The 23,299-nt window shown below is 41.2% G+C and overlaps 1 protein-coding gene and 1 pseudogene across 1 annotated transcript in view; one reads left to right on the top strand and one right to left on the bottom strand.

Moving 5' to 3' along the window:
- NHS (NHS actin remodeling regulator) overlaps nucleotides 1–23,299 on the top strand; it is a 332,572-nt gene that overhangs the window by 302,113 nt on the left and 7,160 nt on the right. The window contains exons 4-7 of the mRNA XM_077146140.1: nucleotides 13,809–13,871; nucleotides 15,924–16,116; nucleotides 18,798–18,929; nucleotides 20,121–23,102. Coding sequence (XP_077002255.1) covers nucleotides 13,809–13,871; nucleotides 15,924–16,116; nucleotides 18,798–18,929; nucleotides 20,121–23,102 — 3,370 coding nt within the window. The remainder of the gene's footprint in view (nucleotides 1–13,808; nucleotides 13,872–15,923; nucleotides 16,117–18,797; nucleotides 18,930–20,120; nucleotides 23,103–23,299) is intronic.
- Nucleotides 5,737–12,248, bottom strand: LOC143671044 (calcineurin B homologous protein 1 pseudogene; annotated as a pseudogene).

Raw genomic sequence — 23,299 nt, 5'->3', positions numbered from 1 at the left:
GAGCCCTAAGTCTGGATCCCAGGGGATGAAGCCCAGCCCAGCTTGGCTCTCCTGCACACACCATCACCCCAGATTTTCCTTCTGGGGCCTCAGTGAGGACGTGTGAACACCTTGTGCATCTAAGACAGGTATTGGTGAAGCGAGGGGCTGTGGTTTCTCGGACCAAAACACCCACCCACTGCCTACCTCAATGGCTGGATTACTGCTTTGTTGTCATTCTGGTTTGAGACCCAAAGTCTGTAGAAGTTGTAATGGTGGGGGTGCAAGTTGGGGTTTTCATCTGAAATTAAATTTCTATGTGTGACTACTAACCCTCCATCCCCATGGCTTTTACAATATGCAAGAGATACACGAAATATTTGATTCACGTGAAGCTGAGCATCCAATTGAAAATAGAAGACTTCATCTAAATGAATCCGTGTGACATAACATATGCAGGCAAAACACCGAGCAGTCTTGGATAACATATTGACAATTTTCCTACTTGCAGCTGGGTGGTAGGTGCCATGTTCTTCAGTGCTCAGCAAGCGCATACTAAGTGCCATGTGGCAGTCACTCCATTACTACAATGTGTGCAGACCAAGGATGAGAAAGGGAGGGAAAGGCCTCTTATGGCTCTCTAGGTTTTTATGTACACGCTAGTGATTTGTCATAAAGGCTACTACACAACAAAAGTCCCTGTTAAGCTCAAATCTGCTTCTGCTTGCTGAAGCATTTGCTTTTTTTTTTTTTTTTGTATGGGCAGGCACTGGGAATTGAACCCAGGTCTCCGGCATGGCAGGAGAGAACTCTGCCTGCTGAGCCACTGTGGCCCACCCTGAAGCATTTGTTTTTAATGAGGCAATTTCTGTATAAAAATGCTGAAACTGTTTTTGCCATTAACTGTGACATGTTTTGTGGCTTGTTAGATTTTTTTTTTCAGGGAGTGGGGTATGGGGAGAAGAATTTCAAGCTTTTACAGAAATGATATAAAAACCTAACCCTTTGTCCTAGTCTGCATAATTTTAATAATGTGTATACCAAACTTAGACTGTAGGAAAAGGCTTAAAATATGCATAGCAATGAAGGTGTTTCATTTTCCCAGCGAACATCAGTAAGAGAGGACTCTACATCACACTTACATAAACTTCAGAACTTTTGCCCATCTCAAATTATAGTGCAGAAATACTAAGTAACTTGGGAAATGTTTTAACTGTCTCATTTATTCAGTTGAGTTTGAGTCACCAAGTTCTTTAGATGATTTTCTATCCAAATAATATCTCACAGACTTTGGGGCTGACCCAGCATAAGACATGGTTCTATGCTAAACCTTACGAGGGCTATGCATTGCTGCAAAAGAAAAGCTGCACATACAGATATAGGAAACTTGCAGACAAATTGCTGGGTAGGCATTGTCTTAGACAGCAACTTTATTTCTTTCATCTAAGAGACTTAGTTAAGGCATTTTTTTCTTCCTTTATAAAAGCATTTATGATGGATTTCTATCCAATAAACCACAGTTCTGCAGGCTGTACTTTAGTCATTAATGGCAGGAACTGGGAAGCCAAACTGCCTGTATTTGAATCCCTGCTCTACCAAATACTAGCTATCTGACCCTGGACAAGTTAATCATTTCAGTGTCTCAGAAATAATAATAGATATTACTTCATAGGTTTGGCATGAGGGTTTAATGTGTCAATATGTGTAATCAGTACCTGATGCATAAGAAGCACTCAATAAGTATTATTATTATTAGCCAAGTCCCTGAGGCATCTGCAATAGTGATAAAATCATAGGTCTAACTGGTTTAGATCCCAGCTCTATAAGCTATCACCTATGTGATTTGGGAACAAAAATTGTTTTATCTTTCTGGTCCCCAGTTTATTTTTCTTTAAAATAAGGATGATAGTTTAACTTTACAAAATTGTTAAGAAGACTTCATGTGATTTCATGTAAATGAGATTAAATTATGTATATAATTTCATGTATAAATATTTTTATATAGGAAACCCAAATAAAAATAAAATGTATAACTTCACTCTCTAAGGAGAGTTAAAGTGCCCAGCACAGTGCCTGAAATACCTGAATATTTGAATCTATATTCATAATCATTTATAATGAAACTCTTACCATTAAATGAAAAGCCTATAGCATTTATTCACATATAAGATTGTAGGAAGTATAAATTATTATGCCCTTTCTGGAGGACAAGTTATCAATATTTATTCAAAACTGTAAGATATTCATATCCTTTGATCCAGTAATTCTGCATGTAGGACTTTATCACAGATCAATAATTAATGTGTATACAAAGACTTAATCACTAGGATGCACATCAAAGTGCTGTTTACAATAGGAAAAACAATTACAAACAATCTTAATGTCCAATAGTAGGGGCTTAGTCTAATGTATCCTGATATATCCACAACATAGAATATAATATCAAAAACAGTGTCATAGAAGAAAATTTAATGACTTGGAAAATGCATGTGATTTACCATAAAGATTTTTTAAAGCAGTTTATAAAACTGTGTCTAGTATGATCTCAAAAAATATCTTTGAGTATATGTGTGTAGATATTCACATATACATGGGACAGAGGCAGGGATAGTGATCTTAATATCAAATAAAGTATAATTCAAGCCAAAAAGCATTACATTTGACAAGAAAGGGCACTTTTATGCTAAAAGCCACAGCTCACAAAAAAATATAATACTTGAGAATATGTATGCACCAAATAACATATCCACCAACTTTATGAAGCAAAAACTAAAGAAGAAGCAAATAGTCATAGAGAGAAACACACTAATAATAGAAGATTTTAATACACTATTCTCAATACAAGACAGATCAAGTGGACAAAAAATAAAGAGAGAGAAGACCTAAACAACATCACCAATAGAACCTATGCTCTGATAATAAAGAATACACCTTCTTCCAAAGCACTCTTGGAACAGTCATAAAAATTGAGTATAAATTAAGTCACAAAGAAAATACAAATAAGTTCCATGAAGTAGAAATATAACAAATAGCAATTTCTAATCACAAAGCAATAAAACTAGAGATTAGTAACAAAAACACTTTTATAAAGTCCCTTCCACCCGAAAATTTTAAAACCTGCTATTAAATTCATCTTCAGTGAAAGAAAAAAATACTAACTGAAATTACACAATTTCCTAAAAAGAATGGCAGTGAACCTTATCACAATTGACATTTTGAGCTGGTAATTCTTTGCTGGTGGAGATACCCCATTCACTGTAGGGTATTTAGCAGCATCCTTGGTTTCTACCCACTAGATGCCAGTAGCGCCCCCTTTCTTCCAGTCATGACAACCAAAAAATGCCTCCAGACACTGCCAAATGTCCCCTGAAGGGTCAAAAATCACCCCTGGTTGAGAACCATTTCATTAGATTCATAACTCACACCACACACAAGATTAAACTCCTAATGGAGCAGGAGCCTAAATATAAAAAATGAAACTGAGCAAGTACTTGAAGAAAATGTGGGTGAGTTATTCTTTAACCTCATTCTAGGAAAAGGCTTTCTAACTCTGACTCAAAACCAGAGGCAATAAGAGGAAAGATTAATAAATTCAAACCCAATACTTTTGCATGTGCCAAAATACTGTAAAAAAAGTCAAAAGATGATTTAAAAACTCTGGGAGAAAATATATGCAACATATCCTACGGAAAAGGGGCTAATATCTCTAATGGATGAAGACCTCTGAAAAATTGAGCTACAAAAGAGCAAACACCTGATAGAAAAATGGTCAAAAGACATGAACAGACAATTTAGAAAAAAAATTTTAATGTTTCTCAAACTTAAGAAAAATGTTCAATCTCACTCATCATGAGAGAAATGCAAACAATGCTGAGATACCATTTATCACCTTTGAGACTGGCAAAAATTAAACAATGTGACAGCATATTCTGTTGGTGAAACTGAGGAAACACGTGCTTTCACATATTGCCGGTGGAAAGGCCAAGTTGCCCCGGCCCATCTGGAGGGGAATTGGGGAATATTTAACAAAACCACACACGTACTTACCTTTGGACCTAGCAATTCCACTGAAGGTATAGTTCCAGTATTACAAAAATACATTTGCACAAGGATTTTCATTGCAGCATTGCTTACAATGATAAGATATTGGAAACAACCAAAATGCCTATACGTGGACTGAGTGATTGAGTAAGCTACAGGACCCCCGCACAGTGAAATACTTTTCAGCTGTTAAAAAAAAAAAAAAAGATGATAATAAGGAAAATCTCTATGAACTGGTAAGGGGTGATTTCCAGGACATACTTTTAAGTAAAAAAGTAAAGCCCAAAAGAGTGTCTATAGTATGCTCCCCCTCATGTTAGAAAGAAGGTATGTAAGAAAATTGCAGATATCGCCTTATTTGTGTAGAAGTAATACGGTCAATTCTGCTATAATGCAACATATGCACCTGCAAGTAGTCTCCTCCATATGCACAATTGCACAATAAAAATCAAAGGGCTTATGGGGAAAGTGAGGTTATGATACACCTTCAAAAACTTCTCCCAAGACATTAAAAAAAGAAAAAGAAAAAGATAGGAACTAATAAAAAGCGTAGCATAGTTTTACCCATGTTGAATAGTTAAGAAATATGTAAGCACTATAATAAATGTGGCACTTCCCCTTGAAAAAGAACAGAAGTTTGCTTGTGGAAGCGGCATTGGAGGGTAATTGAGTTCTTTTGAAGTGGTGGAAGGGATCTACTTGAGTTCAGGCTGAAGGTTGTAACCCCAGGTGTGGATGGATGTGGCTCCTAGCACGAGGTGAGCGGAGGTGGCTGGTAGTTGCGTGAGGTGTGCACGTTTTATGTATTCTTTCATGGCTCAGTGCAGCCAGCACGGATTCCTGATTTTACCAAGTGCTTCTCATGTATGAAATCGCGCGTAAGCAAACATGAAATTCATGTTATGCTCAAAATGCTCTCTAATGTATCAATCCTGTTGGAACAAATCTGTACTTCCAAACCAAGCATTATAGCAAAACCGACTGTACAGGAAGGCTAAACCAGAAACTAAGAAGACTGGTTACTTAACGATGGGAAGAATAAGGGACTGGGCAGGCGGCAGTAGGGTTGAGGGGAGTGACCCTTCTCAGAGGGTATCTTTTTGTGCAGCTCTGATTCTTAGAACCAAGCTACATACACCCCCCCCCAAAAAAAATAAATAATTTAAACCAACCAGAATGTGAGGAGATCCCCAAGTGGAAAACCAACAGTGACAAATGATCCTAACTATATCACAAAGAAATAATAAAACCACACAGACGGAACTGGGGAAGAAAATATCTACCTTAAGTAATTATGTAAAACAGCCGAAGGAGCATACCTAAAGCCTAACCAGAGGGAAGGCAGCGGTGGCTCCAGTTTACACCCAGAGAAAGCACTTGGCTGGCTGGCTCCTAGCATGAATACCCCTCTCACTGTCTCAGACTGTGTGGACAAGTGGCATTCAGCAGAACAGGGAACGATGATTTTTATAAATAGAACTGGTGAATGGATAACAAACGGAAATAGACCAGATATCCCATTCTGTAGTGCCCTGTTTACACCAAAGGCAGGTTTGTTTGCCCGACCATAAGAGTGTATCTAGGGTTGTCATGCAACAGCAGCAGCGCTCCAAGGACAGCAGGATGATAGGGTGGAGGTGGGGCAGGAGGACAAGAGGACTCGCAAATTCCAGTTCTTCAATACTAGAAAGCAAGGAACAGTTTGGTCTTGGTCCTTTAGTCAAGAAATTGGATGCTGATTTTCTGTTCTACGTCAACCTTCTCCAAAGCCTTAATAAACTCTGCGAAAGATATGGTGCCATCCCCATCCAGATCGGCCCCTCGGATGGTTCTGTCTCTGATGCTGCCCAGTTGCTCATCTGAGATATTCACTCTGACCATCATGTGTAACACTTGTAACAGTGCAAGCAGGAGATCTTGTCATCTTTATCCAAATTATAGAGTCGAAAAGCAAAGTACAATTCCCTCTTTCAGCTGTTGAGTGGTTCTGGGTCATTTGTGTCTTTGCTCTTTTCGCTATTGTCAGTGGGTTGGAAGTGAGTCAAGGTTCTTATGAATCCATGGGACTTTATCTGGTTCTGGAAAGAAGGCACTGATGATCCGGTCCCCCAAAGGGTTGATGACTAGCTCTGGAATCTACTGGAAATCTTCCCAGCTGAGAGTCCCGTTCCCTTCTTTGTCCAAGCTAGCAAACTAGCTGTAGAGTCGGATGGTCTGACCGTGGGAAAAGCTGGTCTCCATCTCGATCTGCTCAAACTTCTCCGGGAACAACAGGACGGTGGAAAGCTGTATTATGACTGTAAGGCTAACGATGAAAAGAACTGTACACAAATATTGTGCTTGCTCCAGTTAGTAAATTTGCTTTTCACCGGGGAATGAAGTAGCGATTCTGAAACTACTTTGTGTGTATACTAGGACTGAGCAAATAAATACATAAGTAAATTGTGAATAATGAGAGCCAGAATCTAGAAGCTTGGAGAGACGACTCTGGAGTACTAGACCCTCCAAAGAGGGGCCCCAGCCTGGTTGGTGCTGGTCCTGGTGCCCCAGGAGCTTAGAAGAGAGTCCTTGCAGAGCTGGGACAGAGACCTCTGAGTAGGGGACACTCCCTGGCAAGTGCCGTCACATCAGGAGCACAAAAGAAGGACCACACAGAGAGTTTTGAGAGGGGGCCTTGGATGGCTAGAGCTGACTGGTGTCTCTCAGGGGGCATGGGGAGCCTGGTTCTGGGAGTAGGGACTAAGCCCATAGCCGAAACCAACTGCGCGGCTGGCGTGAAGAGCCAATGAGGCCAACAGGAATGGTGAGCAACAGAAAGAAGCATGTCGCTTCTTTCTCTCCAGCCTTCTGGACCCCCTCTTGCACCCTTACTGGCAGAACCTAAGAAAGGGAGCAGCTGGCAAATGAGAAGTGCTGTTTGCAGAGTCCCAGCACCACAGAGCAGGGTGTAGAAGAGGTTTGGAACTGAGAGACCATAGCTTAATAACCAGCACAACAGCTAATGAAAGCATTAGCCAAGGAGTCTGGCTTACATTAAATATTGTGAGAAATAAAAACGTTTCCTTGTTGTGGATTTCAATTTGGGAATTCTTTCCTTCTTTGTTAAATGTTAGCCTGGCTGTGGAACAGCCTATAAAACTACTTGTCTGTACACATCATTAGAAAATGTTCTCAGAATGACATTCTCTTGCATGTCTGAGATGTTTACACGGTTCACAATACAGGCAGACAATGAAATAGGACTCACAACTCTAAGGAACAAACTACTGATACACACAACAACTTGGATGAATCTCAGAGGCATTAGGCTGAGTGAAAGAAACAAGTCTCAAAAGGTTGCATACTGCATGATTTCATTTACATAGCATTCTCGAAAAGACCAAGCAAGTGATAGAGAAGAGAGCAGTGATTGCCAGGAATGAGGAGTTGGGGGGAATGGGGGGGGGGCTGTGCCTATACAGGGCCAGCAAGAGGTTAGTTTAGGAGGTAATAGAAACTGTTCTACATCCTGATTGTGGTAGAGGTGACATGGGTCTATGCATGACATAAAATTCATAGACTGGACTCAAAAACAAAAAAGTCCATTTTTTTAGAAAGTGAGAAAGAGGAAAGCAGCATGTGTATGGATTGTGTGTGAGAAGGTCTTATCTTTTTTTCATTTTTAAAAAATTTACCGCAGTGAGGTCAAGTATGACCCTGCTGAGCCTTTGTCACACCTGCCCTGAGTTCCTAGTGAAAAGCTGAACCTGGAGTGGGACTGAAGGTGCCACATCTGCTCAGTTACACAGCTGAGGGCCAGGCCTGGAGGGTGATGGGGAAATTCTCCCCCACCTCTGGGCTATTCTGTTGACTCACACTGCCAGCTCCTCTGATTCGAGTAAGGATATTTGTGCTGTTTGCAGCAGTTCAAAGACTCTTTCTTCCCTGCACATCAAAGCACAGCCTGCCTTTTCCCCGCGCATGTCTTTTCTTTGATGCTAGCAACCTTTGAGGATTGATGGAGCTGAGTGGTCCTTGGCAGTTGCTCCACTAATTAGTCAAGCTGACCGCTGGGGATGAATCAGGTCCTCGCTGGCATCAACCTCACGGCAATCATGGTCCAGTGGGTCTGTGTGTGGTGTTCTTCTTGCCAGCACGGAGCAATTCCTGTGAATTTATGCCCCAGCTGACTGGCCAGCAGGAAACACTCTCCATCCTGGGTTCCCTGTACCCCTCTTCTCCATTCATGGGAGGTCAACTCGCCACAAAGCTTCAGAATCTAACTTCGTTATGCTCTGCATATTTAAAATGCTTCACTAATAGAATGCAATTAAGCGAAGTGTTCTTGACCTTTAAAATATAGAAAGGATTTCACATTCTGTCACTGTGAGAATTTTTGCTCAACTCCAGCCAAGATTAAAAGGAAAGAGATATTCTCTTGTGGTTCCATCCTCTCTTGCACAAGGCATCTCTCTGGGTGAAAAGTGCACCATCGCCATCGTCATTGCGACTTTGCTCATTACGGGTAGATCTCATACCAAAACATCCACCAATAGGATGGATTCAAAAGTGAATTCTTTTGTCCATATACTCTTTTGCAGTCTATATTGTATGTCGCAATAGTATATTCTTTTTTATTACCATGTAATATTCCATTGTACGATTATGATATTTCACCCTTGGTTTATTCATTTTTCTGTTAATGGACATTTGGGTTGTTTCTAGTTGTTTGGTTGGTTGTTGCTATTTTGGGGTTGTTGGGGTTTTGTTGTTGTTGTTAGTTATGAATATAGCTGCCATCAATATTTATGTGCAAGGCTTTTTATGGACCTGCATATTTTTCTTACCTCCATATACCTAGGAGGAAATCAAAGGGGAGACATATTTAAGTTTATTAGAAACTGCCAAACAGTTTCCAAGAAGGCTAGACCATTTTACACTCCCACCAGCAATTTATGAGTGTTCTAGTTGCTCTACATCTTTGTCAACATTCAAGCTTTTGAATTTTAGCCCCTCTAGCATAAAAAGTAGTATGTCATCATAGTTTTCATTTGGATTTTCCCAGTAAATAATGATGCTGACTGCCTTTGTGTATGCTTATTGGCCTTTTGCCTATTTTCTTTTGCAAATGCCTTCAAAGGAGAATTGAGGAAGTGGTGGTGGCTGTATCTGTCAGGAAAGAGAAATAAAGGTATGATTTGTAAAAGCAGATCTATCAATGGTAAGGGGATTTTTTTGCCCCTGTCCTGAATATTTATGCCTTTTTGGTGTTTTATATAAACATTAATGTTCAGAGTGGTTAAAAGAAGAACCCACTAGGCACCTGTTCCCAGATATCTCCCTCTCCAGCCTGCTACCATTATCCATAATTCTGCTTTAGGGATTGATTCCTCTGGGTTTGGCACTAGGATTTCCCAGTCCCTTAATGAACATGAGTCTGTGAACGTCTTTCATGGCTTCATCTGGCTGGTAGTGCAGTGTAATGGGGGGGGGGGGGGTTAGGAGGCGGGCATGAAGAGTTTGGGCACTTTGTGGGGAGGGCATGCCAGGTGGGAGTACTGCTTTTAGGCCTCTCGAGGAAGTATAGAGACCCTGAGTGCCTGGGGGAGGATGCCAAAGGACAAATCAGGAAAAGGCAGAAAGGTTTAGGAAACAGAAAGCATGGGATATCCCATAAACTTATGCTTACTCATCATTTTGTTTTCCTGCCATTGCTCACCTTGGTAAATGGTGGGGTTGAAGGGAGGGGAAGGATGAAGCACGTTATGAATTTAAAATGTTTGTCTGATAACAGCACAGTGGGAGATTTTGGGACAGTCTCAAGGAAATCAAAGTGCTATGTAATTGTAATGGCAAAATACTTGAAGAAGGCATTGTTTGCTTTCTCTCACGAAGACCAAAGCATTTCATATATATATATATATATATATATGTCTAATACATGCACCCATTCCTGTGAAGAAAATCTGAGGCACACCGGGTCCCCTCCATCTCCCAGACAGGCCAGAGTATGTGCAGAAGTGAAGGGACTTGGTCTAAGGATTAATAAGCCCCAAGGTAGAGCGAGAATAGGCATCCAGGTCACAGGACTAGGAACGCTGTGTGGCTTGCAATGGACATTTTCACTCTCAGATTGTATTTCTGTATTCAAATGCAATATAACATCCAGTTTCCAGTAAATATTTCTCACATTTAAGACAGTATGATACTATAAAATCAGCTTTGAAAGTCAACTGTTATAAATGCCATGTGGTATCGGTTAGATCACAAACCAACGCCAATTTTTAAAAACATTTCCTGCTGGAATACCCGCAACATTCTAACAGATGTCTTCTGAAAAGTTTTGAAGCAAAATAAGCCCCCATTGGCATATAAAATAGACTGAAAAGAAAGTAAAATATGGATAGAGGGATTACTTTTTTTCTTTTGGCAAGGAGAGAAAGATTGAGGGAAATCTTGAGATCTTTGAAGAAATACTGATTTGGAGCCACAAAGGTAGGGAAATGAACTTTTCTTACATACACACTCCAAGGGGTGGTGCTTGAAAAATATTCTTTCCTTATTCACCAAAGAAGCTTCTTTTGAGTGTTACTGAGTATCCTGTCTGTCCTTTCTTGTTCTAAACACTGGTCATAAGTAGAACTCTAGCTTTTGTTGAGAGAGTCTCATGGGAAGCTAGAGAAAGGATATGAGGGTATTAGTAATAGGGGAGCAATAGGGACAGAAATGGGGTGAAGGCACCAAAAAAGCATCTTTTTGCCAAGGCAAAGATGGGGCATGACTGGTGGTGGCTGATTCTAAAATGGTGCAAGTTGGAGTCTGAGGCATCTTAAAACTGGTAGTTGGAGGGCCAAAATGGGAGCCTGGAAGAAGAAGGGGAAATTCCAATATTGTTCTTGAATTTTCTCCAACATTTTGTTATGAAAACTTTCAAAAATACAGAAAAGTTGAAATAATTGTCTGGAAAACACCCATATGCCCATCAGGGAGAAATCCTTATTAATCTGACCACTTGTTTCCACTGAGGCTGTTATTTCAATCCTTTTCAAAGACATGCTCTTGAATAAATGAATGAGTGATCGCTTAACAATCTTCCTACACACTAACTCTCAGGAAACCAAGGTTGTTCACTGCCACTCCTGCAAGGAGAAATAATTCTAAAACCAGCAGTCATATGGGTCTGCTTGTATTAGTTGTTGTTTTGGATGCTTTTTGCTCGTGCTGTCTCATCTCCTCCTGTGTATCTTTGATTTTGTCCTGGATGTTGTATGGGAAAACATATGCACAGATAATTTGATGTTAGTTCTTTAGGAGAGGATTTTTATTTGCTTATGCCTAGCACCCAAGAGTCATAGCAGTACAACAAATATTTATTGAGCAGTGTTGAAGCGGGAGGAACACAGTCGTGAATAAGAAACAGTTCCTGCCCTTACAAGTCATACTCTGAATAAGCAATAGGATTCGTTTGAATAGGGACTTTAAAGAATGATTTTTGGTCAGCATCCAGTTTAACCTCCATCTACACCCTCTAAGGAGTGACAAGGTCATGCAGAGAGGCCCTGAAGAAGCCGTTCTCTTGCAGTTTCCTTAGGTCATTTAGAAAAAAATATTCTAAGAACCAATGATTGGATTCACCATAAAAAAACCTAATCAGGAATAATCAGAACAATTTCACTTCCTTTGACCATACACCCAGTAGACTGGTTGCTTTAAAAACACTACACTGAGGCAATTACTAATTCGTGGCTAAACTAAAACCGTAGCCCAATTTAATATTATAAATGTGAATACACTAAATCTCCAGACCACCTGCAGGGATTTGAGGGCTTCTGTATAGGTGGAAGGACCAAAGAACTGTCTTTCCACAGCCAAGCTCAGGAGAACCTGTCTTTGGCCCTCACGAGCTAGAAGTTGGAACTACTATATTGACACAGCAGAGAGATGTAAGACAATTGCCAAAATTAATATATAAATATATTAATATTATCAATATATTTTCTAATCTGCGGTTTCCTGCAGTGTAAGTTTTTGAAAATCCTTTCATGAAGCAACAAAGTTTTTAGGTTTCCTCAAAGTGGGTCCCTTTTCCACGTAGGCCCTGCTTTTGGGATCTTTTTTTCCCACTTCCGTGAATTTTCTCTCTATTTTACACGTGCCGGTTCTAACTTGATATCTCCACATCATTACCTGTGACTGCCTTTTATGAGAGAAGCTGGCGAGTGTCTGAACTCAGGCTGCGTGTACCACATCTGTCCGACTGTTCACATTCAGTGAAGAAACCAGAGACCTGACACTATCCTCTGTCTCAACAAAGGCCTGTATTAAAGTTAACAGGGCCCAAGGAGATGAGCTTTGCTTTGCTTATAAAATCCACATGCAATTCTGTCAGTTAAAGCTTAGACACTTAGGAGAGAATCAGAACTTGAGCATTTCCAAAAGAAATGTACATAGGACATACGTTTAAGAACAGCGAGGGCCGACACAATCAAGACTGAGTCTCCAAAAGAACCAACAGTTAGTTGTGGTTTCCTATATCTGTTTTCACCTATTTGTGCTAAGCTGGTAAGTACCCTTGGATTCTGTGGTGTCTGCTTCCTCCTGAGATCTTGAGCATGACCCTTTATTTAGTTTTCCTATCACAGCTAAGACGCACAGAACTGATTTCATTCAAGCGAACAAATATTGTGCTGAGCTCTTACAACAGGAGAGGTGGTTTGTTGGCATTATGGCAGAAGACCGAAAGGAAAATTAAATATGGCTCTTGACCTCTAGGAACTCACCATCTAATAGATGAAAAAGGCGTACAGGAGTAATTCGTGTTGGGTTAAAGCAGTGCTATAGAGTCAGTGCTATAATAGAGACCTCATTGACTCCAAAGCGGACATGGTTTAGAGTGTGAAAGAATTTCAGTGTTGTTCTCAGTAGGTCCTGAAAAGGGGATTCTGGTTACTAGATTATTCTCCAAACAGGACTTGCCGCAGAATTTGGAAGGCCCAATGCAAAATGAAAATGCAGGGCCCCTTATTCAAAAGTGAAGAATTTCAAGACGGTGACAGCAGAGCCTAGTGGGGCCTTCGAAGCATGCGGCCCTCTGTGACTATTTCTAAATGTGGTTGGTCTGATAGGAGGAAGAGGCGAAGTTTGAGCAGTCCAGGAAATTAGGTACAAGAAATTTTCTTCCAGGTAGTTGGTGGGAAAATCAAATCACTCTTAAGGAAAGAAAATAAGCCAGTCTTTCCCAGATCGGCAAACGGGGTTGAGATGGAAAAGATAGAAAAATCACAATCTGCAAAGACAATTTCAAAGAGAGTGACAGCTATAAAGTAAGGATTATAATAATAGTAGTAACAACAACAACAGCAGCAGCGACAGACACTGGTGCCTAGAGCTTATCATGTGCTAGGATTCTTCTAAGTGTTCTGCGTACATTTCCTCATTTAGATCCTCAGACCAGTTCTGGAGGGTCTGTTCCCTGTGTTACAGATGAGGAAACTGACATGGAGAGGTTGCATAATTGCCCAGTTACACAGCAAATAAGTGGTGGAGCCAGAATTTGAACCCAGACACTCTAGTCCTGACATGATTTCTGCTACCTTCCATAAAATAAAGATTCCTTTAAAAGGAAGGGAGGAAGGCAGGAAGGGCAGGCAGGGAAGGAAAGAGGGAGGGAGAAGGGTGGGAGGGAAGGAGGGAGGAGAATTTGCCCCAGCACATTCATTCCTTAATATCATGAAGTTGACTTAACCAGGGTAGACTGTGTTGTGTGCATGTTTTTTAATTTGTTCTTCTTTTGCATTTCATGTTCATAGTTTCACAGCACCCGTTCGCCCTCTCCCACTGAGTGTTGCCACATGACCCCATGGAGTAGAAAGGTATTGGCGCTGAGACTCCTCCTTCACAGCCCTAGCCCACTCTCCGGAGATATACTCACTTTCTCATATCTTTCAACTTTATCGCAAACTCTCTTTGTTTCTAGCAGTTTTTTTTTTCTTTTAAATCAATTTAAAGAGTAGTATTTTCCTAACTTGAATGAAATAAAATATCATTTATGCAGGTCTGCCATTGGCTTTTTTCCCCAGTCCCTCAGTTCAAGGCCTTACCTAACACAGCTCCTGGCTTTTGTGGCGCAGAGGAAGGCAATTCCGACCTGCCCTGTATTTATCAGAGCTGCAAAGGTTCAGCTTCTCAAGTCAAAAAGGAGAACAGGTCAAAAGGATTCTCTAGCAACCAGTTGTCTCTGTCACCAGTAAATGCAAAGTGCTTTTGGCTGCTGGTCAGAGCCTGTCTTCAGGTCACTATTTTCTCTTTGTTTCCCAGTCCATTGTTATCCAAGGGAGGAATCGCCTACAAAATGTGGCCTCTGGTGGCGGGGTTTCTCTCCAGTTCTCTTCCTCCCTCCCTCTCTCTCTCCTTCTCTCTTTCTCTCTCTCTCTCTCTCTTTTTTTTTTTTTTTGCATGCACCAAACTTTTTTTTTCTTTCGCTCTTTGGAAGTTACCTAGGAAACAAAGTCTTTTGTGCTCGAACTTTATTTGAGCTATTCGCTTCGCTGGGAATCACACAAAAGCTGAAGAGAGAAAGAAGGTTGCAATGTTTTACTAAAACATTCATGGCGAACACATTTTTCTCAAGGGGGGGAATCATATCTTCCTGGGTGTGTTGGGGGGCTTCCAGAAACCTCTGACAAGGTAAGCAAATGTCGTGGGTTATTTTGAACAAATGGCTTGGAATTGGCTCTTTAAGGGGACTCAGTTCATTTGACAGTATGTGATCATTTGATGATTGGGAAATCCTCTGAAGCAACAGGGCATGATGTGAGAGGGAGAGATTTTTTTTAAAAATTGATGCTGATTTTAGTACAAATTTTTGTTAAAACTTTACTTGGACAGAAGGAGAAAAAATATTTATTTTATACAAATACCCATCTTCTCCAAAATGTATACAAAGACAAAACTAAGTTCAGTGGTAAAAATTGAATCTTTTAATAATCTGGTTTAGAAACCTAACCCTAAAATAAAAAGTGGGATGGAGTCTTTTTTACTAATCTGGGCTAGGAGCCCAACTCTGAAATAAAAGTTAGGCATTAATATTTATCAAAGTTTTGGATGGAGAATATCCAAATGTCATGCATATAGAAACAAAAACCTCTAACTGCACAGCTGGAAGAAAAGGCTTGCATTGCAAAGCTAAAGGAAATAAGCTTGGACTGTTTTACCTTTCCAAATTTGATAAAGAACACATTTGAATCTTTTCCTGCAGTAACAACATCTGAATTTTCCACTAGAGTTGGTGGGAGAAAATCTTCATTTTTGCTTTTCCGTGTGTATACAATATTGATGAAACTGAGTTTTTTAAAATGCTATTCACACATGAAGTCCTGCAGTTAAATTAACTCCATGTGTTTTAATCTGGCCTCTCAGAGGTGGGTTGGCTTGTCCTGCAGGTGACGTGTTCTGGAATGTTTCCTGACTCCAGGTTCTCTGGCATGTTTTCTGTACTTTTTCACAGGCATCTAAATCATCTTCTTCCTTTGATCTTAATCATCTAGAGTTCTCAAAACTTGCGATAGGAATTTGTGGTGAAATAGATATCCAGAACATGGGTCTGTCTGCCTTTCACTGGAATAGAGATTCACATTTTGCTTCAGTTTGTAGTTTGGGGGTTTCTGGCTACCCCCGATTTCCTCTTAATTCCATTTAATCTAAAAAGCATGTTTGTTTAGGGCTTTTTTTTTTTTTTTTGCCTTTGTGTCGCCTGACTATTGAAATAATACTTTGATCTAGAGCCCTTACTATTTCTAGAAACTCCTCCTTTGTCTTAAAGGCTTCTTTCTGACCTCATTTCTCTTAACTAAGCTCTGAAACTCCTTATATTTGTGCCGATGGATAAACCATGATGGCTGAGTCTGAATGTACTTCTTTTGCAGTCCCATCCCCCGGAGGATGAAGATACAGATGTCATGTTAGGGCAGAGGCCGAAAAACCCCATACACAATATCCCCTCGACACTGGACAAGCAGACCAACTGGAGCAAAGCGTTACCTCTCCCAACGCCAGAGGAGAAGATGAAACAGGATGCTCAAGTGATTTCTTCTTGCATTATTCCCATCAATGTCACTGGTACCGTTCTGTTTTTTTCTTAGGGGGTGGTTGGGTTGGAATATTTTGTGTACTAAATATGTTCAGAGTCTGGGTTGCTGGGCCTACCCAGTTAAAAATATTGCTCTGTAAACAGGTAATAATCTTTTTCATCAAAATGCAACCCAGAGGATGTGCAGTATGCTTTTGTCAGGTTTTGAACATCAATTTACATAGACTGTGCTATGCCACTTGTTATGTAAATGATGGACAGTTTCTCTTCGGAAAAAAAGAAATCACCAAATAGCTCTTTGGCCATAGCTGCCTGAAATAATGGTGAAAGCGGCAGTGATTAATCTTCTGATAATGATGTGTGACACTGCAAGACAGAAAACAGCAGACCCCAGTTTTCTAAAACTTCTAATAATGGTCCTGAGAGCAACTATAAACTCTGTTTTCATGCTTGCTTGGCTGAAGGTAGGCTTTTTTTTTTAGGGGCTGTGTAGTCTTCTGTATTGATTTTAGGGATTTCTGACCTAATGATTTATGGATACGCAGATGAAGGCTGTTGTGTTCTAAAACCAGCAAGCTTGTCTTCCTTTCACTTTCTGCTTTCTTCTTCCTGTGCATGGACAGTTTGAATAGTAATCTAGGTAGAATGGAAGCCTGTTTGGACTTTTCTTCAAAAGTTTATTGGCAGCAGTTTTAAATTTCAGAATTGGATCTTGTAATCTGAGTTGCAAGTAAAACAGTGTTAGAAAATATTCTTTCAAAGAAAGTTCAATGATCCATGCATTGGGCTTTCTTTAAACATTTCTAATAGTTACATTTGAGTATATCCCTAGATTGAAAGTTTCAAAACAGCTATAGGATGACATTTGCCTCCTGATGCCATGTGACTAAAAATTCCATGCTGCTTGAGATGCATTTTGGTCACGGCTATTATTACCCCTACTCAGATTTCTCGCACTTAAAATAGGGAGCAAATGATGACCAGGGATCTGGAACACATATTATTTTCTTCCTAAGAAAAAGAGAGTCCTAGTTGATCATCATGAGTTGGGAGTTCATTTTCTTGATGATCTATTCAATTTGTAGGATAAATTACTCTAAGGATGTGCATTTATCTGATCTCCATGATGTAAATAGGATGTATTAGGGGAGTTGAGCTGCCAAAATGGATCATTTTGGCCCCCTCTGAAACTAACTTTCAGCTCTGGGAACATCTGATTATTAGCAGCACCTGGTTTCTTCATGGCACTGTAAGTAAAATCTTGTTTTCAAATTTAGTACTATGATTATGGACCATCGTCTTGTGATTAAGGAAAGGGGAAGATTCTTTTCTTCTGCTGTATTTTGGGAACTAAAGCCTGGATTATATGTTGATTTCAAGAGCTTGAATGAGAAAGTAGTTTAGCAATATCCATATAACACACAATGCCCGTGTCTGTATATTATGTATGCTATAATTATCCTTTTAAGATTAGAATGAAAGATTTTAATTTTGGGTTGGAACTAAGAAAGAAAAATGCCATTAGTACTAATTCTCTGATAATACTGTGTAATGTGTTCATCATATGGTATCTCATACAGATCTTTCCACGTGAGTTCTAGAAACCAGTGGCATTGTGACACGAAGCAGAACTCAAACTGCTTCATCATATAGCTGAACCAAGATTTAACATGTCATCTGGCCCTATGCTTAGCAGTCAGGATAAATGACGAGGCGACCAAATTCCAAAGCATGGCATTATGGCTTACTGAGGCGATACTCACTCTGAAAAATCCACGGTGTATGCCCGTGTCAGATAAGAGTTTGAATTCCAAACCCCCCACAGCCATCGCCCAACCCCAGTCCTTCTCGTTCTTGTGAGACTACGTGTGGTGTCATCACTACGATCATGGAGGGTGAGATAAGTATCGTGGTTTGTCCCGTGTTTACAAAAACAAACAGACGTTAAGACTGGGAATTCCAGCTTTGCAGTTGCTACAGAAGGTGGATCCATTTATGTGCAGGACTGGGGATGGCCCTGTATTTTCTTTTTAGGTTGATAATATGCCTGGTGCTAAAGCAAAAATCGTCCCATTTAGTCAGCAGGAGGAAGTAGACAGAGCTACACGATGATTTAAAAAACAAATCTCTAGGCTCTTGAATTTCCTCCCAATGTCGTGAGTGTTTCTGTCTGTCTCTCTGCCTGTCTGTCTGTCTGTTGTGGAGGGAAAGGTTCAGGCACAGGAGGTGGAAGGGGGAAAAAACTTAACAAAGATGCTTTTAATGAAGAAATGGGTCAGGATGTGGTAGCTGAACTACTTCAGGTTAACACCTTGGCCCTGGCTCTCCCACGGAAAGGTATCTGCTTCAGAGAGCCCAGAAAAAAAACAGTGAATAGTAGTAACTAAAGGTTATAAGTCCTGGAGGGGCCATTCCTGTATGGGAGAGTGGTTTTGTGATGTTATTTTCCTCTTCTCTTTCTTCTGATTTTCCGTCTTTGTTTGTTACTTTTGGCAGTGCAAGCTGTTGCAGAGAGCTGCATTTCGAAGTAAAGCTTAATGTACTGCAGCATAATTTCAATAAGAGCCAAATAAGGGCTCCCTTATGTTTGTTCACAGGCTTAATCCAAACTCTTCCTTTACTTCCAGTCAATAAATTTCACTGTGTTCCAAGCAAATGAAAATTTGTTTGCCATTCCTAAAGGCTAATGAGACTTATTTGTGGGTTGCAGGAGTTGGTTTTGACAGAGAGGCAAGTATACGCTGCTCTCTTGTTCATTCACAATCCGTACTACAGCGCAGACGAAAATTGAGGAGGAGGAAAACCATCTCGGGTATCCCCAGAAGAGTCCAACAAGAAATAGGTGTGGTATAAAAAATGTTTATGGTTGGCATGCTGTCTAGTGCAGAGTGTAAGGCGGTGAAATGGAAGCCCGCCCTCATCCAGCTTCCTTGAAAATAATGAATATTTTAACTTGTGGAATCTTGAAAAGGGGGTTATTTGTTTTGTGCTCTGTAAGCCAGGTGGTATTTCCTCTTAAAATTGCTGTTCTCCAGCTGTGAAGGTTTGGCCTTAAGGATTTGGGCATATAATTGTAATCTTTTATTATTTTTTTAAAGTTGTGTCAAGGTAGAAATAGTGAATAAAAAGTAACAAGATTCAACATATGCAATCAGTAATTCTTAATATCATCACATAGATGTATGAGCATCATTTCTTAGTACATTTGCATCGATTTAGAAAAAGAAATGGCAAGACAACAGAAAAAGAAATAAAATGATAATATAAAGAAAAAAATACAAAAAATATATATATAAAAAAAGTAACAAGATTCAATGAAAGATCTGGGGTGGGGGTAAATTGTAACTTGATTTGACGAGAGATATATTTTATGGCAATAACTATTTTAAAAGATAAAAAAGATAAAGAACTGTTTAAAAACTATTTCAAAGGATAAATACCTATTTTAAAAACATCCAATTAAATATTGAATATTGATAATATGATGCCCTTGGTGACTTTTTTTCCCATCCAATGCATTTAGAATATTTATACCTATGTTTCTTTTTTTGTTACTATGGTATCATCTCTTGTAAATAAGATTTTTATTTCTTATCATGAGTTCTATGGGTTTTATATCATTATGTTTGTATTACAAAATAAAAAAATTAAGAGCACATCATAGTGGTACTGAGAAGACAAAATGCACTTTAGTTAAAGTATAGTAGTCATTTATTGGGGCAAAGTAATCTGATAGTGAAGACAGAAATAATTCACAAAATTTCTGAAAGCATATCTTCTCCTAAAATATGTGTTTCTCTATATATGTATATACATATATGGAAACATATATAAATAGATACATAGATAGGTAGGTAGATAGATGAGAGAGGGACTCCCCAATGCATTTTTGACTCTCTTCTAATTTTACCTGAGGATTATTTTCCACAAGGAAAAGCTCTGAGCTGCCAGCACACAGCCTTGTGGGCTCGCTCAGGATGCTTGGTAGTCTGCTGACGGTAAAAGACCTCACTGTGCTTTCCATGTGCCCTAGATTCCGATGAATCGCCAGTGGCCCGGGAAAGGAATGTGATCGTGCACACAAACCCAGACCCCTCCAGCGCTGTCAATAGGCGGTCCGGAACCAGGGACTCCGAGTGCCAAACTGAGGATATTCTTATTGCTGCTCCGTCCAGAAGGAGAATCAGAGCTCAGAGGGGTCAGAGCATCGCCGCTTCCCTTTCTCATTCTGCGGGCAACATTTCCGCGCTGGCGGACAAAGGCGACGCCATGTTTCCTGCGGCAATGAGCAGCCGCACCAGATCTCGGAGCCTTCCTCGGGAGGGTAATAGAAGTGGGGATGCCGAGCCCAAGGTCGGCACTAAACCCCCAGCCGATGAAGAGGGAGAGGCTTTCCCGGGCGACTGTGAAAGGACCCCTACTGATGGCAGCAAGGCCCTGAGCAGCCCCAGCACCCAAGAACACCAGCCTGTTTTGAGCCTGGCCTGTTCGCAACACCTTCACAGCCCCCAGCACAAGTTAAGTGAGAGAGGCAGGTCGCGCCTGGCCCGGATGGCCACCGACTCCGGCAGCTGTGACATCTCCTCCAACTCAGATACCTTTGGGAGCCCTATCCACTGCATCTCCACAGCTGGCGTCCTCCTCAGCAGCCATATGGACCAGAAAGACGACCACCAGTCGTCCAGCGGGAACTGGAGTGGGAGCAGCTCCACGTGCCCCTCGCAGACCTCAGAAACAATCCCCCCCGCAGCTTCTCCTCCCCTCACTGGCTCTTCACACTGCGACTCGGAGTTGTCGCTAAACACGGCCCCTCATGCTAATGAGGACTCTAGCATCTTCGTGACAGAGCAGTACAGCGACCACCTGGATAAAGTGAGAGGCCACCGGGCGAACTCATTCACCTCCACGGTTGCAGATCTGCTGGATGACCCCAGCACTAGCAACACAAGTGACAGCGAGTGGAATTACTTACACCACCATCACGACGCCTCCTGCCGTCAGGATTTTAGCCCGGAGCATCCCAAGGCAGACAGCCTGGGCTGTCCAAGCTTCACAAGCATGGCCACTTACGATAGCTTTCTGGAAAAGTCTCCATCGGACAAAGCAGACACTGGCTCTCACTTTTCGGTGGACACGGAAGGATACTATACCTCCATGCACTTTGACTGTGGCCTCAAAGGTAATAAGAGTTACATCTGTCACTATGCAGCCCTGGGCCCAGAGAATGGCCAGGGTGTCGGGGCTCCTCCTGGCCTGCCAGACTGTACCTGGCAGGACTACTTAGACCACAGGAGACAGGGGAGACCAAGCATCTCTTTCAGGAAACCAAAGGCCAAGCCTACCCCACCTAAACGTAGTTCATCGTTGAGGAAGTCTGATGGAAATGTAGATGTCTCTGAGAAGAAAGAACCAAAGATAAGTAGTGGTCAGCACCTGCCTCACAGCTCCAGGGAAATGAAGCTGCCTCTTGATTTCTCCAACACCCCTTCTCGAATGGAAACCGCCAATCTTCCCACCAAGCAAGAATCTTCATGGATGAACCAGAGTGAGCATGGCATTAAGGAACCTCAGCTAGACACTTCAGATATTCCGCCATGCAAGGATGAAGGTGCTGAATCAACTCACTATGCAGATCTCTGGCTTCTAAATGACTTGAAAACAAATGATCCTTATCGGTCTTTATCTAATTCAAGCACTGCTACGGGTACCACAGTAATTGAGTGCATCAAATCACCAGAGAGTTCCGAATCTCAAACTTCCCAGTCAGAATCAAGAGCTACCACCCCATCCCTTCCTTCTGTTGACAATGAGTTTAAGCTGGCTTCCCCAGAAAAGCTGGCTGGCTTGGCATCGCCATCAAGTGGCTACTCGAGCCAGTCTGAAACACCAACATCCTCTTTTCCAACAGCTTTCTTCTCTGGTCCGTTGTCCCCCGGAGGTAGCAAAAGAAAACCAAAAGTCCCGGAAAGGAAATCCTCGCTACAGCAACCTTCCTTGAAAGATGGCGCTCTCTCACTAAGTAAAGATCTTGAACTTCCAATTATACCTCCTACCCACCTTGACCTAAGTGCTCTTCATAATGTCTTGAATAAACCCTTCCACCACCGTCATCCATTGCATGTTTTTACTCATAATAAGCAGAACACGGTAGGAGAAACACTAAGGTCAAACCCTCCACCCTCCCTAGCAATTACACCAACAGTCCTGAAATCTGTTAACCTGAGGTCCATCAGTAAGGCTGAGGAGGTGAGGCAGAAAGAAGGCAACAGTACGGATCTCCCCTATTTCGGGGAAAGCACCCTCACAATGGCTGTCCTGTCTCCGGGTAAGGTGAGGCCGCATATAACTAAGAAATCAATAGCACGCCAGTACTCCGCCGAAGACAACATACTGTCCTTTTTAGACTCCTCTGCGGGTGAGATTGGACCAGATAAAGTACAGTTGGAAAAAAGATCTACCTTTGATGCAAAGAATCATTGTGACCCAGAAACCGTCACCTCAGTCGGTAGCAATCTTCTACATGCAAATGTCACAATGGACCAAATATATGTGGAAAATGAGCCTACTCCAGAAAACATGCCAAGCAAAAACTGTGATTTTCCCACAGAAGGGTTTCAGAGGGTCTCTGCTGCCCACCCAAATGAGTTTGAGGGTAAAATCATCCCATATGGGGCTGGGCTAGATGGACCCCTAGGGCAGGTACAGAAGGCATCCTCTGTCGATTGGGAAGAAGTTGCACAACCTGAATGCGTGCATGTCTTCACATCTCAGTCAAACTCACCAACCTGTGCAACTGACCTGAGCAATCAACTTAAGCACCAACTTGCTGTGAGCCACCACCATAACAAAGTGCCTGGGAATATCAGCTGCGAATCAGAGATACCATCTGTAAATTCCTTCCTTGACAGATGTTCCAAGCAGGAAAATATTGCTTCAGGTATTTCAGCCAAAAGTGCCTCTGATAACAGCAGAGCAGAGGAGACCCAAGCAAGTGTGGATGAGGCGTCATTGAGAGGTCAGTTGTTTGTCACAATGGAGACGTGTCTCATGATGTTGCTTGAATGTTTTTTTCTTTCATTCCCCATAACACTGTACAGCCCTGGATGTTGCTTCTTTCCACTATTTCTTTTCACTTGTTTTAAAAAATCAAGATAAGAGCTTTTGTCATTGTAGAATTAAGCATTGGCAGATATCTCGTTCGTATTTTTAAAA

Source organism: Tamandua tetradactyla, chromosome X, assembly GCF_023851605.1.
Source record: "Tamandua tetradactyla isolate mTamTet1 chromosome X, mTamTet1.pri, whole genome shotgun sequence".
In the NCBI taxonomy this organism is placed as follows: domain Eukaryota; kingdom Metazoa; phylum Chordata; class Mammalia; order Pilosa; family Myrmecophagidae; genus Tamandua; species Tamandua tetradactyla.
Note: the sequence above shows the minus strand (reverse complement) of the source record. Positions and strands in the feature narration are given on the sequence as shown.